This window comes from Pungitius pungitius, chromosome 3 (assembly GCF_949316345.1).
Source record: "Pungitius pungitius chromosome 3, fPunPun2.1, whole genome shotgun sequence".
Taxonomy (NCBI): Eukaryota; Metazoa; Chordata; class Actinopteri; order Perciformes; family Gasterosteidae; genus Pungitius; species Pungitius pungitius.
The window spans coordinates 6,707,459-6,723,921 of record NC_084902.1 but is presented as its reverse complement, the minus strand read 5'-3'; the positions used below and the strand labels follow the sequence as shown (position 1 = coordinate 6,723,921).

Sequence of the window (16,463 nt, the reverse complement as noted above, 5' to 3'; positions counted from 1 at the left end):
GAAACAGATTTCCCTTGACAGAGAATTTGTGTAGAATTACATTTTAAATGTGTCCCTTTGCAACGCAGCAATTTTTTTTAGTGCAGCCGAAGGAAACAACTGCAAGTTTAACAAGCATGTTACAATCAAAGCAAAGACATGTGGAATGTTAGAACACTGAGTTCAGTAAACATTATCAATTATTAATTAACCTTGGACCGGGGGAAAAGGACAGTACGTTGGCACAATCTTGATTGCAAGGCTAAAATGACTTTGCTTATTTTCTTTGCTTTACTTATAATTGCCTATTTTTTTAACCAGAAAAACAGTATCGCTGTTATATAACACACAGGAGTCTCCTAGGTCACATCTCCCTGGAACCACTTGGCTTGTACCGTATATTACACGTGTTGATATAAACATTCAGGGCCTTATCTGAACATCAAGCGTTCAAGCGCTCTGCTTGATAATTACTCATTCTGTGCCTTGGAAATGAGCTCTTTGCATGCAGATACTCACAAATAAACGGGGCAAATAATTGCATACACAAACTGAAATATGAAGAATGTGCAGAATCGATCAACGCAAATGCACGAAATATAAATCACTGATCCAAAATGCAAAATGTGTTTCCACAGCTTAATGCGTGGTTAGTGTGTTCTCTCTGTTGTGAGCATTGTATACAGCATCCACTGAAGACAAACACTAAGAAATTCCAGGGAACGCCAAACACAGACTTCTTATGAAAAATAGATTTGCTCTATAAAAAGATGCCACAATCTATAGCCTTCAGTCTTTTAGAGTCGTTTCTACAGTCTGAAAGTGATCTGGAGGAGTATGAACAGTAATGACATTCAGTTTCTCTTATGAGGGAAATGTTATTTTTGAACAGCTTTTTATTGAATTATCTTTTTCAAAAATTGTTTCAGAGGCTAAATCCGGGTTACTGCACCTGTATCTTTGAGATTTTCGTCACACTCTTCCACCATCTTTCTGAACAACAGAGTAATAAGCAATAGTGATTCATAAAATGTCCAGGTTTTTCAAGAAAAAAATCAAGGGGGGGAAAAACATTGAAAACGCTAACTAAAAAAAAAATCAGATTTTAAATAGTGAAGCCACTAAAAGACAATCAGAAACATACATTCATCAGGTTCTCACAGCTCTATCACTTCTACCCTCTAATTTCCACCTCTCACTCCTTTGATTCAGTTCATTGTGTGCACCTTCACACTCACCTGTCCACCCTGCTCACAGTATTCAAAGCCCACTCACTCACGTCACTCGACTGCCGATCCGTTTCTGTCTCCGCATTCCAGACCCTTCCAGCACTTTCTTTTGAACCGATGCTTTTTGCAGGGCTTATATCATATACAAAAATCTCTTGAACAATGGGGGAACTGGGCAAATTTGATGCCATTTGGCATTGGATGGTTCGATTATTTGGTTTAATTCAAAGCAGAAGAAACGAGAAAACAGCTTGTAATATTGTATTATTAATGGTGGTGATGCTTCGAAGGAGAGAATCTGTGGTCCTGCAGGTATTCCCCAAAATGGGTAACCAAGTATCACCACAATCAATCACCACATTAACTAAAGCCATCTGCTATATCCCATTGAATTAGACGGCATACGTGAATTGAGATGAAAGACTCTCTGTGAGTTTGTGTCACATACTAAGTTATGATGTTAAAAACTGAGATATACAGTTTATTATTGCAATGGAAATACACATTGCATACATAAAAACACACACACACACATATATACGTAATTATGTAAAATAATTGTAGCTTAATAAAAGCCTTGAGCTTTTTTTATAACTACATTTCCTACTATGTACATATATATATATAACATAAACAGCATTTATTCCACATTATCAAATGAATTCATTTACAATCTTGTGGCCATAAACAACAAAAACTCAGCTTCTATTAATCTCCTTCTTTCCGTTCCCCAGATGACTGCTCTGACAATAATACCTTCCCATATGGAGAGTATTACTCCAGTATGCCATCTGTACTATCATCCATCCCTTCGAGCGTGTGACTCGGTGTGTGTTTGTGTGTGTGTGTGTGTGTGAGGATAGGGCCTGTGGGAGACTGAGCGAAGCGAGATGAAGGACAACTTGTGTGTGTTTGTGTGTGTGTGTGTGTATGTGTGTGTCTGTGTGTGTGTCAATAGTGTGAATGACCATGATGAAGAGTGAGTTGACGTGTATGCGCATAGGTCCTAATACTTCACAGTCTGTATAGCACTGCCATGATAAGACAAAGTGCAACAATCTCCATCTAGAGGTGATGGTTGTAGTTGATGCTCTTTGTGGGAGGGGTTGTTTTAATGACCACGTTACTGTCTCCACAAACACAATCATTATCGCTCATGCATACATTACAGACACTATTTCTCTAGAACATCCAGCATTGTTTTATCAAACAAAAGCCTGCTTTTCAGCAAGGAGACATGGTGGAATATGTAAAAACTGCAAAGTTAGTAAAGCTCTACATACATGGCTCTGAACTGTATTTCCTTCATTTCTTCTGCTCCCTCACTCCGTCTCGCCCTTCCCCCTCCATCCTGGGCACGAAACCCATTCCAGACCCAAATCATTCCTTTCTAGTCCCACATTCTGTCTCACAAACACCACAACTTGTCAGACAGAATATTGCTCTTCCATCTGTCTGTCAGATCCTTTTTACCACGAGTGGAGAAAAGAGACATTCATACTCACCATTTCACTTTTTGTGTTAGCAAGTACACGTTTTCATATTAGCTCTTTAGTAGATGAGTGAACACACTGATCTGCTGGTGGTGGGAAAAGGGCACGTTTGGGGCAAATGGTGGACCAACTGACATTTTCTTGCCATATATCAAGCCAGCCAGCAAGAAAGAATGAAAGAAAGTAAGAAAAGCGTCATTGGCTGTGGGACTGCTATATGTGCTGTTACTGAGTCCACACTGACAATCGTCAATTGCAATTTAGGTTTTGTTAGTGGAGCGTTTTCCATCCAGCTGCTCAGTCAACAGACAATAATAAGCCCCTGATTCATGCTAATTTGTTACTGGAATTACAAAACATGTTTTTTTCTGCAGTGGGATGGATGGACACAAAAAGGGAAAGAGAATTCCTGAGATACAACTGTTCTTCTCAGGGTAACTGATGCATGTGTGAAGAGGGCGCACCCACCGCGAAATAACTCTGGGTGGACAGTGAGCGGTGCCCCCGCCCCCTGTGGATGTTACACAGCGAAAAAACAAAACAGCAGCTCTGGGGTTCTCCAGGCAGTTGGTGATCCCATTTAGTAAGCCCCCTCTAGTGACTCCTCCGACTAAAAGGGCCCCAGATGGGAAGGCTCTGACCTTGTTTTGAACTTATTCAGCACTGCCAAGAGGTGATGCTGATGCTGAGTTAGTGTACACTTCCTAACTCAGTGCTTTACTAAACGGAGGCACAGATTAAAAGATGTGTCACCATGATTATCACAAACCAGTATTTTCTATAGTATGACGATATTTCTAAATCAAAGGTAACACATTCAACTGATGTAAATATATTTATATATTAATATTCTCCCATCAAGTTTTATTTTCTGAATTCGTTTTTTATTTACTTTACAAAAAGGAGGAATTCAGTGGATTGTCAGTGCAATAATGAATGGTTGTAGTGTCCTCGATTGTTAGTGCAGCATCATTAGATCGTTGATTACAGTCACTTTGCTCCACATTCAACTTCTCAACTGTTTCATGGATGAGCATAAAAAAGAGAACTACAGATCATGATAGCTTTTTACGGCACACAATGGATTGTTCAAGCACCCGAACCTAAAACACATGACCAGTGGTGGAAGTGGTTCAGTGTGGGTTAATTTCCGGTTTTATTTTGTAGTTTCCCGCCTTCATTTTCTGCCCTTGTGTGTTTTCCCCTGTGAGTGTGATTGTCTGCTGTGTCCCTGAATGTTTCCTCCTGTGTTCAATGCACCTGCAGTGTATTTAAGCCATGTGTGTTTGTCTGTAGATTGGTTGTCTATGTCAGTGAGGTGTGTTGTTGGTCTGCGGTACCTGTGGTCATGATAAAGTGTTCATTAATTGCTGAAGTCCTTTTTTAAAATGTTTTTTTTAGATGGTAAAGTTAATAAAACGCAGCAAAATCTATGTAATGGGAGGCAAACAGGCAGTGTGCCCCAATGAGGGAGTCGGGTTCATGTTTTTCTTCTACATTCTACTTTTTGAGTAGTATGAGGCAAACAAACAGAGGTGTGGACTCGAGTCATGTGACTTGGACTCGAGTCAGACTCGAGTCATGAATTTGATGACTTGAGACTCGACTCGACAAAACGTACAAAGACTTGCAACTCGACTTGGACTTGAATACCGATGACTCGTGACTTGACTTGGACTCGAGCCTTTTGACTCGAGAAGACTTGCTACTTCCCATGAAAACTGGGGGAAAACATTTTCACACCACCGCGCCGCTCTGTTTATCTGCATCTGTCAAAAAAATGTGCGCCACCTGTATGCAGAGAGCGCGCGCTGCACGACATCCAATCACTGCAGTCCATTTGACCGTATCAACGAGACAGCTCGTTCATGGTTACAAAAATCGGGATTTTTGAACCCGGATTCAGACTCCGATGGAAATCCCCGCCAACATTATGTCAACGTCCGTTTTAAAGTAGTGTAATGAGCTGAGTTAAAGTTATTAGTTAATCAGTTATGCAGATGTTGCATGTGTTCACGTTATGCTCTGTTACCAGCTGTAGTTACGCGAGACAACCCGAGTTTTGGGGGGCCGTGTATGCGGAAGTGTTCGTTCGGCGTGGTGACGGCCAACAGTGACCGAAGTTGAGTTGTTTTATATAAATAAATGCAGCGGAGTTGCAAGCCAGTCATCGCCTCCTTATTTACGCTGCAGCATTGGGGTGAGCGTTACAGTACTATAACACAGTCACAGTCGATCCACCATTACCCTTCCCTTCGTAGTCTAGGTCTGTGAGGCAGCGCACCATCACCCAGGGTTCCCCGTCCCCACTATAATAAAATGACTCGAAATGACTCGAAACTAAAATGGTACGACTTGTGACTCGACTTGAGACTTGTTGGCTTTGACTTGTGACTCGACTTGGGACTTGCTTCGTCTTTGACTCGACTTGACTCGGGACTCGAGGGCAATGACTTGAGACTTGCTTGTGACTTGCCTAACAGTGACTTGATCCCACCTCTGCAAATAAAACCCTTTGACAATTTTCACCGTGTTTAAAGAAGGGTTTGTAGACTACACTCAAGCCAAAATAACCTTTTATGTCTTCATGCATCGGTGGTTGTTACACAGATTATGGCGGGGTCAGGTGACAGGGTGGGGGTGGAGGGGCAGGTCGCACGCCGGAGGACGGAGCGGAAGCCGGGATCGTGGCCCACATGCTCCCGGTGGAGATACATATGGATGCGGATACGAAGTTATGAAAAAACGGCCGGCAGTCAAAGTGCAAGTTGCCAATTGAGTGGTGGTTTAAGCTACTTAGATGGTAGGCCGGTCGCGATAATTGATATATTGACTTATCGCATGTATATACAATGTATATATATGCTGCTTAGGCAGCGCCATCACACACGCACACACGCAGACACACCGTATGTATGTGTCACGTGTTTGACCACAAGCAGGTAACCAGTCAGCTTACGTAAACACACAAACAACAACACCTCTATGCATTCACAGCAGCCACCTCTCCGTCTAGGATAAAGGTCAGATGACTTGCTTAAACTGCAATGACGGGTATGTGTGTGTGTGTGTGTGCGCATTGTTTGTGTCTCTGCTAATGTTTCATTAGTCGCTGCCATGGCGGTCTCTTTATGTGTATCAGCCGGCCCTCATGATAATCGCCACAAGGTGCATAATTAATTGTATTTCTTCCCGCTACTGCTCTGATTGGTTAAATAGCTTTCTTTGCTTCCTAATCCGTCTCTTCCCATTTGTAAGTGTGATGAATAACCTGCTTGTTAAATAATAATCTATTAAACTTGCAAAATACCAATGGGCCATTAGGGATGAATTGTTTCAATGCCGACACTTGGGGTTTGGGGAAATCTCAATGTTTAAGATGAGCAAAGACAACCAACAGAAGCTTTGCTGGGGTTTGTTTGAGTGAAATTGTGTGTGTGTGTGTGTGTGTGTGTGTGTGTGTAAAGGTCAGGCCTCTCATCTCTAAGTGAGCCTCGGTGAGAAGCACAGAGTGGCAGCACTCATCAATATTAACTAATGCCCTTCCTTTCATCCACATCATAAATCCATGGAAACAAACACACACAACGGTTTGGGGACTAGCTGGCGTGTAGGTGTGTGTGTGTGTGTGTGTGTAGGAGTGGGTGGGTGGGTGTATCGTTTGTGGCAATGGAGGAGAGGGATAATTAAATCAAAGCAACCATCGGGCCCGTAGGTGACATATTTGAAGATGTAGGTGTAGTGATTGCTTCAGTAGCCATTTGAGTTCAAAATAAAGCCGCTACGCATCCATCACAGCCTCGTCCCGGGCCAGAAGCCACTTAACAGCTAATGAGCAACGCGACGGGGCAATGACAGACAGAGGTGGGCGTGCGAGAGACTCACGAAGAGGGACGGGGTACTAAGGAAATATTGTTAAGGCAAGAAAAAAAAAAGATAAATGGGGAGCATGACTCGAGGAAATTGAAGGTGAGAAATGAACTAGGTGTATGTCTTTGTTTGTGATTATGCACGAGTGCATGCTTATAAGCGTGCCGGGGGAAGAAAAAAAAATCGAGGGGAATGAAAGAGAAGGGAAATGGGAATCCTTTGATCAGAACATGAAAACAACAGCGACAATGTCGAGACACCGAAGCACAACAAAAAGTTGTCACAGACGATTACTGTGAACACGGCTCCATCCAGCATGAACACCCACGTGTTGGCTAAGGAAACGGGTAACACTTAAAATACGCTGTCATCTCTTCTCAGGACACAAAAACTGTCTACCTTTTTACCCGATAGAAGTCGAATAACCGGTTTGGGAAAATGGAGAATCATTGAGACCTACATGGTGCATAAGTATTGTTCACGGCGCATTACTGCTGAATTCAAATCCAGGTGGAGGCAAAGAAACACACATCCTTTTTATTGACGTTCTCCATTTGACTCCTGAAAGGTTTTTCTGAGACCCACTGTAACACCACTTGGCTGAACCAGACAAAACACACTGCAGCATGTGAGGGAGGATGTTACTCCACCAGCATCAGGCTCACGAGGCTGCAAAACCTGCAACTAGCTCGCAAAAAATGAATATAAGTGCTTTGTCATTGGGTTTCTTTTCGTTCACCACATTATGAGGTCCTAATGTCAGTCTCTGTTTAATGATTACCACCGGCATCTTTAAGTCCAAATTTGTGATGTTATGTTAAAAAAAATCTAAAAATTAGTCATATAGCTGCCTCTGTTGGTTTTAGCCAGAGTCAAAGTTCATTTTCATAGGCTCTCCAGAATACACACCCAGCTATCATCACTGCTTAGCGAATGTAACTGACATGCCCGGAGATGTCTGTACATCCATTCATATTGATATTATGAGACTGAACAGCTCACTGATGTTTTGTATTGCTCAAAGTACAGTTTGTCACAATGGTTGAGTCTAATGTTGCCCGTGCAACACGGCCTCCGGCGCTATGTTTGGAAGAAGAACATTTGCTGCCGTTAAAGCTCGTGCAGAAACTTTTGAACGAAAGAAATGAGAAACGAGTCTTTTTTCCTGTGCGACTAAATTAAATCAGATTACCTGAAGCAAATATGCGGATTGATTGCGGCTTAATGTTATTGCTTGCTTTTTGGTCATTACTGCTGAGGCTACACTAAAATGATGAAACAAACTGATCCTTAAGGGCCCCGGTTCTCCCACATGAGCCACCATGCAAAAATGCACACACACACACACAGAATACTGTTCGGCATTTGGCCATTAGTGGATGAGAGAATGAAAAAAAGTTTGAAAGCTCGTCATATACAAATGAAAATACCACTAAATACCTTCATCTAGAATCCCCAAAACTGCTTTTATTAAGGATTCTGAGATGATACAAAAAACGATGCTTGTCTCGGTCTTTATTTGTCAGCAGGCAGTAAGTAATGTGTAACAGTGAAGAACTATGAATCAGTCATAGATATAAAATTGTTGATTAATTGCGTTGCCACTATTTCTTTTTTAATGAATGTGAACCAGGATGCACACTTCTGCTTCAGCTCAATGTCTAACATTTGTGAGGGTGTTAGAGACCGAAGTCACACACAGACCGATGTGATAATGTCAGTCAGCTGTACTTGAGGAAATGAAAAAGGAGCCTTCTAAATTAAGAGGCAGCTTTGAACCTCTTTACCTGCAGAGCAGCAATCTGTCGAGCCTGAAGGCTCGGGTCTGACGACATTACGAGAGGTTCATTATGCATCAAAAAATAACAACTTAGCTGCAATTCACCTCTGTCTAATGTCACTGCTATTGTTCTGCTATCCCTAGTGGAGAAATGAGTGATTTAACCTAACTAGGAACTAAATAGTAACAAACTTAAATTGCAGTTATTACTAACTGGTGACAAACAAAATAATCTCTACTAAAAACATTTTTAAATATATAGCGAATGAGGATATAACGATAGATAAGATTGGAACTTTTGTCATGCTGTGGGTGGAGTGCAGGTTTAACTACCATTCCTAATCCACATACCTCGCCTCTGAGGTCATTGTTTTAACTAACTAACAACAGAAGGTCAAAACATGACTGACAGCTCGAGGGAATTTAGACTCCAACGGTTTGACTCAGTCGGGCTGCAAAGAAAATCAGGTGCAGCCTGCCTGTAAATGCCGTATGTGGCAGTCAATATTGAATTAACAGTATTGATTTGTAAATGATTCACTATAAGCACAATCAATATTAATTCTAGATGATAAATGAGTGACTGCAACCATCAACCATCCAAACCACCACAACACACATCATAATCTCTAGCATTAATACATACGGTAGGGACAAAACAGAATACAATACATTCATGAAACACTTGTCTTTATTTTGCACCGGAACCACTTAAATTCTAAGTATTACCACACGTATGGAGAATCACATTTACAGACGTGGAAGCGCGTCATTGTGTCTCTGAGCGCTGGCAGACCAACCAGGCATAACCACCTCTCGGTTACAAATCCTTTCCTCTCCATTTCCTTCCCTTTTGTCCCTAATTCACCTTATCACTCTCCGTCTATCTTCATCACGCTCAGTCTCGGGGCGTTTTTTTTTTTGACAGCACACACACACACGCACACACACAGTCACGTTCATATGTGCCCATGCACCTCGGTGACACACAGGTTTCCTCACGTGCCTTCAGCATGGGCAGAAATATTACCATACACGCACATATGCATGCTGGGTTTTCGGTCACGCTAATCCATGTGCATTCTTTTTTTATAAGCCATTGAATATATTTGGTGAGGAGCCCAGTGTAATAGTGTGATTCTCTGGCTGAGACACATAAATATATACGCACGTACTGCGTGCAAAACACGGCGAGCAAAAGTCAGACATAAATACACACCTACACAGATATAGAATAAGCATATTGTACTATAAAAGAGGCACAAGTATGCATTACAACGCAGGAAACCACAGAGAAAGGTTGCTAGGGGAAGGAGATATATTAATGTGTGGCGCTGGGACAATAAACTATACTGTATTCCTCTTGGGGAATGTAGAAAACGATGAAGACCAGGGATTTTAATGATCTGTGCACGCTTCCTGAATACTAGAAAACAGAGGAACTGGCCAAGGTCAGAGGCAGAACTCCCTGTTATAATTCTAAGCATTGCTCTCCACTCGGAGCAAGAGCCAGGGATTAATTTAGATATCCATTCACCACGCCCCTGGAGACTGGGGGGGAGGGGGGGGGGGGGTCAGGCGACAAAACATGACCAAGTATACAGGAGGCGAGGAAAGGAGAGAGAATTTGAGGGAACAGGGAAACAAGGGGAGGAAATGACAGGAAAGGAGAATGAGGGAGATGGAAGAAGTGAGAAGTCGAGTGGGCGGAAAAGAGAGGCGCAGACAGGGAGAGACGCAGAGCAGAGTCGGCGGTTCACATGTGAGAGCAGCTCCTCGTCTTATGACCGGTCGTCCCCGCGAGGGAGTGTGCATGTCTGTCTGTGTGTTCAGAGATGAATACATATTTGGTGTATTAGTGAATACAGCAAGTATTAAACCGCACCGGACAGTGTGTGTGTGTGTGTGTGTGTGTGTGTGTGTGTGTGTGTGTGGTAGTGACTCAGAAGAGATGACAATCAAGGGACAGCCAGTGGAACAGTGTGCACTTTATTGGAACTGAACCACCAGCAGGTCATTGCGTTTAGGGGGAATTAGCGATTCCCATCACATACAGTCTCCGTTGGGCTTCGGGTACTTGACCCCGATTAGTGAAACACCGTTAGAACTTTGGGGCCCAATCTCTTCCATCAGCACTCCTCCCTTATGAAATTCATGCAACGCCCCACATATTATAACAAAGCCACCTGATGAGCCTTCCCACGCATACTGCTAAACAGTGAACTGAAATAGGCGCAGCAGGTTGTGGGTGGGAGGTAATAGATTGACTATTCATTTTCAAATCATTAGGAGGTGCATTAACTAGATGATTCATTCATGTGCAGGGGATAGGAGACACAGAAACCTGGACATTGCATTACAATGTCTTCAGGAAGTTAAATCCTGCACTAATACTTCACATAAATAGCCCACATTTTATTCACGCTTAGCACAATGCTAGAAGATATTTCAGACTTTTAAGGACTCCTTTGAGAACCGTTTCTTTGTAATTTTCAGTAGCATGGTTTGACACTTGAGCAGATCGAGTCAGTTTTCATTTAAAAAGACTCCTCAATAATCTTGTTAAACACAATGATATTACCCCAAGGATAAAAACTGTATTGTTGTATTATACTGTATTGATCTTATTTGCCCTGCCTAGTTAACAGACCCGCTGGTCGATTTGTTAGAGTTTAATGAGATAAAGAGGTGAAAAATTACAGCACAATCATGACACTTTCCCTAAAATGAGATGGATCCACCATGAGACTGTGTGAATGAGAACATATGATATCCTACCTGAGATGGAAATTTTGCTTCTGAGGCTGAAATGGATAACCATTGATTTCATGGTTTTCTATTTAATCCACCAAATCACCACCCATTGCTCAGCCCCACTACTCTATTTTCAGCAAGAAAGATCATTTAATAAGACAAAAAGTTTGTTCTTTTGTCAAACTATTCAAAAGCAAAAACAGGAAGACGCCTTACAACAAACATTTCTATCAGTGTGGCATAAACAAGGGCCACTCAGCAGAGTCACAGAAAAGCTCCACTCAAAGAAGCCAGAGTAATCAAATCCATCATGTATGGATATCTCACAGTCCTGGCAAACATTAAAAATGATTGTCCTTCGTAATGACTAAATTGAATCAAATCAATTTCCGTAAATTCTAATGTGCAAGGGGAGCTTCTAGAGGCCAGACAGACAGGACGAATGGACGAAACAAAAGTAATATCTGAAAGGTGAAAATAGATCACAAGCATCAACCCACACTTTTGCTTTGTGGAAAACTACAATGCAGAATTATGGGATGACCAGCTGGTGAATGACAAATACTCAGAATTTCAATTAAACCCAGTGTTTTTACAATAAGCTTCCTGCATGTCATCTTTTGTTTAATCTTATCCCACACTGATCTATTCACACTGATATCCATCGTAAGAAATATGCACTGCAGGTTTCTATGATGAGGCCACAATAGGCCTGTGTTCACATTTCGATATATTCACGGCACATATACAGTGCAGACAGCATGCAGGGCACCACTGAACTGTTGCTTGCCTACATATCCTTGATCACATGATTCCAGGACGACAGTCGTTGAGCGAGGGATTGGATCTCGACTCACAGGAAAGGATGGTAAAACATCAGCTGCCATCATTCAAAAGATCACAGAGGACACAAGCACCAACTGTTCCCTTCGGCCCAAAACACAAAGCATCCACTTTCCCCGCTGTCTGCAATCGTTCCGAGACTGATTGGAGGGCTGTAACACACTGTATTCTGATCGGTTTTGATACTTTTTTTTTTTGCAGAAGGGGTTTGTAGTGCAAAGTGTATTGTCTAACAGTGCCTTGCAGTCAGGACGTTTGCATTCATAGTGTCTGAAATCGAGATATTCAAGGTTTTAGCCGTTCAGCAACTTGTGAGAGAGACAGTCTAAACTATATCCACCATAAACTTCTGGTCCAAAAAAAGTTGCCGTTCGATCTTTAGCAACACAAGTTCCCGATTCAACCCGAAATTCCTCCAAAGGAATCGGAACAAACAGCGCACATGGAGAGATAGCAATGAATAAAGGCAGACAGAGATGCAGGCAAAGGGCCTCCGTTTCAAGTACTTACATGCATTGGTGACAGCAAAACTGTTGGCGGTCTCTATGTTGTCGACGTGTGGGACCAGGTTAAAGGGAGCTTCCGTAGCGTTAGGGCTGGTGTTGTGAAGGAAGATGGCTAATCGAAACGCCGTGTACTCCTGATCCGTATTCCTAATGAACAAACCACCTAGAGAGAGGGACAAAGAGGAGATGAAGATGTAGTTGTGGAAAGAAAGTGAGTCAGTGCAGAAGGGCAGTGTAGGAGTGTGGTAGAGAGAGAGAGAGAGAGAGAGAGAGAGAGACAGTAAGAAGGAGAGTAATGTGGGGAGAGAATAATGGATGAGGAAGAGGACGGCAAAGAAAACACAGAGGAGAGAGATCTCCATTAGCTTTGTTACAAAAAGTAATTTGTCTTGCAACCGATTCTCACACATACACTTAAAACATGATGTCAGACACACACATGGATACCCACACAGAACATTTTCATTGATGAAATGAGAGAAAGACAGAGAGGTGGAGAGAAGAAAAGAGGGACAACTAAGCTGACAGGAAGGCAGTCCAAGAGATAATGAGTTGGACCGAACATAAAGGAGAAAAAAAAGAGAAGGAAAGCAGACAGTCAGTTAATTAAATAAAGGCGGAGCATGGACCATGTAAGGAGAAAGGAGAAGGAGGTGAGAGCTACGTTTGAGTTGGTGTTATCAAATGAGAGTATCCCTCATTATGGCTCATCTGGGAAAATGAGAATCAGAGGGGATGATAATGAAGAAAAATGGAAAACAGACAGAGTTGAGGGACAAGTTGAAGAACATGTGGAAAAATGTTGGAAAGAGAGAGAGAGAGACATGTACTCGCATGGTAAAGATTTTTATCAAATCTTCTGCTTGAAATTGATACAGCTGTGGGTCATGTGACCTTTTCAGAAGTATCCTATAACCTGGGACAAAGAAAAGATAGATACTGCAATATAAGGCCAATAACTGCTGAAATAAACATGAAAATGGATCAAACATAACATATACTTGCCATTAGCAAATGGAGGGGAATAAAAGGCATCTGGCTAAGACAACATGTAACAAAATCTCCACGTATTAACCACGTCCTGCTCAGCTCTTTGTAGGTCAGGCCAGAAAAGATAGAATAACCTTAACTGAGCCATAATCAATGTATTGACAAAACGTTGCCAAAAGCTTGAGGTACTATTGCGGGCAACATGAGATGTGTCAACTTTGTAAAAGGGGGTATTACTAAGGGTTTACAGGCTCTTTGGATTCCAGAACTTGTCATTTTGTTGTATTGGTATTGACATGGATTTGATATGCTAATCCTGTAAATTAGTTCTACATCGCTCCACACGGTAGGTTGAACTGAACTCAAATAAAGTGATGTGGCTTAAGTTTAACTGAATCAGATTCAACTCCACTGAATTGGATTACACAGACATACTGTGAAGCCTTGACATTTAATCAGGAGACAGAGAAAAGGGGAGGCGAGGGAGGAGGGAAGGTGGGAGGAAAGATGAGAGGTGAGTGGCCGGGAGGGAGAGCGTATTGAACCAAGCAATTGTCACTATATAATATGCCATTTGTGTGTGTGTGTGTGCGCCAGTGTCTCGTTAAATGTTTGTTTTATTTTCTCATTTTCTTTGTCATTATGCGCCAAAGTATAGCGTTACCAAAGCAAAACAAAAAACACACACATAAATGGCAACACATCTTTGCATTTGCACAATTCTTAATTGGGTAAATTCAACATTAAAATTCTTCCTTAATTGGATTTTCCCAGGAAAAAAACGGTTCATGCTTTAGGGGTAGAACACGTTCATCCACACACATATGTAGATATGTCCCAAAATGACACGTTATTGCACCAGTTTCTCTAAGAAACTCATCTGTGTCCGTCTCTGTTACACACCCAAAAAGAAACAGTCCCTGCCTCCACTGACGTTACACTTGTGTGCAATGCAGAGATATGCAAATGACTCCTCAAGTGAAACATCACAAATGTATATTGGACTGTTTAAGGGGAGCCGTCAGTGGCAAAGAGTGCATGTGTGTTTCTGCACGATCACATATGCTTTAAGGAGTAGGCATGCCCATGCGTGTGTGTATCCTTTGTGTGCATATGTTTCCTGGGTTAAAAGTGTTTATCCATATGCTGCACATATATGTGAATGCACATGTGCAGCTCTGTGCACAGCATTTGAAGCATGTGGGCATTTCTTTGGACTGCATACTGCACAGGCACACAGGGATGCTCGAAAAGCTTTGCAAATATATGTGTGCTTCTGTTTGTGTGTGCCAAGCAGAAAATATTTAGCGTATTAAGTTCATTGGCAGCTGCAGGGAGACAGAGTCAAGGAGCGAATCTCATTATAGGACCTCCCAGCTGGCCCCACAATGAGTGATGCAGTGCATGCATTATCACAGACATGCCTGTGTGTACAAGAGAGGGGGAGAGACGCTCCGTGCATGTGTGGTCCCACTGAGAAAACCAGTGACGATTCAGTTAACTTTATCTGTGATCTAAAAGGCAGGTTGAAAGACAGGCTTCCTCCGCACTGACAGGAGGGTAACTGGAAAAGGGCAGAGAGAGAGAGACACACAGAATGATAGAGAGAGAGGGAGAGAGAGAGAGAGAGAGAGAGGGAGAATACTGCAGTGTCCTAACAGTAAAGAAGCCTGAAGGGAATTATGCTCCCAGAGCAACCGTTAAAATACAAGCAAATTCCGTAAAAGGATAAGAGTGAAAGTGAGCATTTAAAAACCCTAGAAAATGAATTAACGAATTTCTCCTTTAACATCTTGTCCAAGAGATGAGTAACATGCGTAAATTTCTTTGGTAAGTTTCCCATTGACCCGTGTTTTGGACGGTCCTGTTACATCCCACCTTTCCTCGGTGAATGATGTCGGCTAGAATCCACTAAGAATCAGTGAAGGGGCTCAGATCTGAGTGCCCGTGCGTAAATTCAGTAATCCTCCAACTCACCTATCTGCACTGAGCTGGGGAAAGCCCCCGACGCCAGCCCCCAAAGGGCGGAATACACCCCGAGAAAGTGCCAAGACAAAATAATAATCCTCATTTTTCTTTCCTTCAATCCCTTCAGAAACTGTTGAGAGACATCGGGGTAGACACCGGGGGAGAGATGCGAGAGGGAGAGAGGGAGAGAGGGAGAGAAGGAGAGAGAGAGAGGGAGAGAGAGAGAGAGAGAGAGAGAGAGAGAAGGCGTCAGGAGAAAAAAATAAAGGAAAAAATAAGAAAGATGAGAAAGAGAGCTTTATCCCCCGGTTTTGGTCCAGCAATATTCCTATTCCATGGTGGGATCGTTCGCTTCTTTCCCCGCAGTGTCCGCTCAGAGGAGAGCTGTGTGTCTGGCGCACATGTAGAGGGATGGAAAGAGTGGGGAAACTCGCTAGAATGATTGGCAAGCCGCACGGAAGAACTGGACATGCGCGCCATCTCTCCCCCCCCCTGCTCTCTCTCTCTCGCTCTCTCTCTCTCTCCATTTAACTCGCTGTCGCTGAACGCGTATCGGAAACGTATTTATAAGTCTTTATTGGGGTTGATTTAACGAAAAGAAAAAGACCCGCGCGATTGATTGTGCGTGTGCGTTATTGCGCACAGTATTGCGTGGTCCCCTTATGGGAAAGCTTGACAGCGTTTAGCCCAACATGGCTAATATTTCTTCGGTCCACAGCCCGGATCACTCATGGGTAAAAGCGCTAAAGCGAGAAAGATACAAAAAAAAAAACATTAAAAACGGCGAGAAACGACGAATAGCCTGGAGTATTTTGTGTTAGAGCGCCTTATTATGTTTGTTAAACCCCACTCACAGGGTTTTTACGTGCTAGTAGCAGGTCGGTCTGGGTTCGCGTGGTTACACGCCGGGGACCACAGTTTCATTTCATAAAAACTAAAAGCGCTTCACGGCTTGTCCCACTGAGAGATGCGGTCTGTCTATCTCTGCAGGGGTTCCCAGTCCTCTGTTATGCACACGAGTACTGCACAAGTACTGGCATTTTACGCTCCA

At 42.6% G+C, this 16,463-nt stretch overlaps 1 protein-coding gene across 7 annotated transcripts in view; it reads right to left on the bottom strand.

The window, feature by feature from the left end:
• Window positions 1-15,855, bottom strand: part of gria4a (glutamate receptor, ionotropic, AMPA 4a) — a 77,576-nt gene extending 61,721 nt beyond the window's left edge. For 5 of the 7 annotated variants that reach the window (XM_037451565.2, XM_037451649.2, XM_037451809.2 and 2 more), the window contains exons 1-2: window positions 15,422-15,855; window positions 12,459-12,617 (exon numbers count right to left, since the gene is read on the bottom strand). In XM_037451565.2, the coding sequence (XP_037307462.1) occupies window positions 12,459-12,617; window positions 15,422-15,515 (253 nt within the window). In that variant the 5' untranslated portion in view covers window positions 15,516-15,855. The remainder of the gene's footprint in view (window positions 1-12,458; window positions 12,618-15,421) is intronic. The other 2 variants (XM_037451393.2, XM_037451479.2) reach the window with 1 other exon arrangement.
• Between the last annotated feature and the right edge of the window lie 608 nt (window positions 15,856-16,463).